Raw genomic sequence first — 2,198 nt, forward strand, 5'->3', positions numbered from 1 at the left:
GGTTAGAATTTAAAATACATTTTTGTTTGTTATTGTTAATAAAATTTTTTTAAATATTTATTTTGTTCTCAAAAAAATAAAAAAATTATATAGTTTGTTATCAAAAAATCAAATAATTTTTCTTTATTAACGCTACAAATTGGCACCAAAACGTAAGGCCCACCAAAATCAACACATAAAATTGTCACCCGAACGTGGGGCACAAAAAATTGAAATTATTATAAAATTGGCTACCCGAACGTGGGGCTCTCTTGAAACTTAGCGAACACAACTCAAAATTACTATAAATAAAAATGTCTGAAAAACAAGGTAGAGGTAGAGCTTTAACGAGGGAAAGTAGTGATGAAAGGGAGGAAAGTACTAGTCAGACGAGAGATAGGTGTAGAATAATTGCTAAAGAGGTCAGTGGAGAAAAAGAGCGACAGAGACCGATAGTAGAAGAAACAAGTTCAGGTGATGATAAAGGAAAGGGTGAGGAAGGAGGTATCGCTGAAATGTTAAAACAATTTATGGGGAAAATAGAAGGGAATATGGGGAAAATGGAAGAGAACCGCGAGAAAGATAAATTAGAATTAGCCAGCTTATTAGAAAAGAACCGCGAGAAAGATAAATTAGAATTAATCAGTTTATTAGAAGAAAATCAGATGAGATTCGCTAACATATTAAATGACAAATTAACAGAGAAATTAGAAGAAAACCAAAGGAAAACAGATGAGAAACTAGCTGAACACCAAGAAAAAATAAATGGAAGCTTAAATCAATTTTACCAGGTACAACAAAAGTTTAATTCCAATATCAATGATTTAGAAATAAAGCAAGCGAAAACCGAAGCTAGAGTAGAAGAAAATAGAGGTCATTTGGAAAATTTAGCTGGACAAATAATAGAAGATAAAAATGAGATATCAAAAATAAGACAATTAATGACACATAATTCCGAATCCATTGGAAAGGTTGAATCACACGTGACAGAGATGGAAGGAAACTTCATAAAGGAAAATCAAAATTTAAAGGGGAAATTCGAAGAATGGGGGCAAGGAAATAGTGAAGAATTCCTAAAACTGAAAAGGGAGATAGAAAATATAAGAAGAACGGGGGTAAGTTCCATGAGCTATGAAAATTGTAGACAATTGTACAAGATAAAACCAGAATTGTGGCCAAAATTCAAGGGAAACGGGGATAAAATACATCCAATGACGTACCTAAACAATCTAGTACAATTAACTCAGGAAATGGATGATCAAAGGATGATTTTAACCATGATTAGGCTAACACTCGAAGAACGTGCTCTGGAATGGTACGAAATGGTTTCGGATAGATGTAACGATTTGGAAGACTTTAAGAGGGAATTTAAAAATCAATTCTGGAACCGAAAACAACAGGATTATCAACAGGTGAGACTTTTAACGGGGAAGTATAATGAAAGAAGGGGAACAAGGGAAACTTATGCGTGTGACTTATATAACAGAAGCAAGCACATTGAAAACATAAACGAATCAGAGATAGCGCAACACATCCTAAATCATTTTATTTTATCAGACAATCAATCTATTATTTGTCAAAATGTTAAAAATATGGATGAATTGACTGAGATTCTGAGACGATTGGATTACCTGACAGAGGTACAGAATCGGGATAGAATAAATAAAGGAAATCAAAACGACCGATATAACCAGGGTTATAGGGGCCCGAATAACCACAATTTCAATACACAAAATTCATCACACCAGAATAACAATCCGAGGCCGTATCAAGGACAAAATAACAATAGTAATTATTATCAACCACGATTCCAACCCAATAATAATCGATTTAGACCACCTATGTACCATGCGAGGGGAGGTATAAATGGTAATAATACCCCGAATTGGAGATATCAGTACCCTAACCAGAGTCAGACGTGGAACCAAAAAGAAGGATCACCACCTCGAAGGGATGAAAATCAATGCCAAAATGAAGAAAAAAAAACGCCAAACTATTAACTGATTTTAAGCCTGAAGTGAAATTCAATTTTATTACAAAATTTAATGTTAACCAAATTAGTTTACCAAAAAGAATATCTAAATTTTATGATAATCCTCAAAATTTTTTACTAGTGGACGAGAAAGAAGAAGTTAATAAGTTCAATCTATTGCCAATCATAATTATTAAAATTCAAAATTTAAAATTAAAAGCGATAATAGATACAGCTGCAGAAATAT

At 32.9% G+C, this 2,198-nt stretch overlaps 1 protein-coding gene across 1 annotated transcript; it reads left to right on the top strand.

Moving 5' to 3' along the window:
* The first annotated feature begins 293 nt into the window (after nucleotides 1-293).
* Nucleotides 294-1,979, top strand: LOC139431299 (putative leucine-rich repeat-containing protein DDB_G0290503). The gene has a single exon (XM_071198947.1). It carries the CDS (start codon nucleotides 294-296, stop codon nucleotides 1,977-1,979), a length of 1,686 nt encoding a protein of 561 aa, XP_071055048.1.
* The last annotated feature ends 219 nt before the right edge of the window (nucleotides 1,980-2,198 follow it).

The sequence above is a fragment of the Onthophagus taurus genome, chromosome 8 (genome assembly GCF_036711975.1).
Source record: "Onthophagus taurus isolate NC chromosome 8, IU_Otau_3.0, whole genome shotgun sequence".
In the NCBI taxonomy this organism is placed as follows: domain Eukaryota; kingdom Metazoa; phylum Arthropoda; class Insecta; order Coleoptera; family Scarabaeidae; genus Onthophagus; species Onthophagus taurus.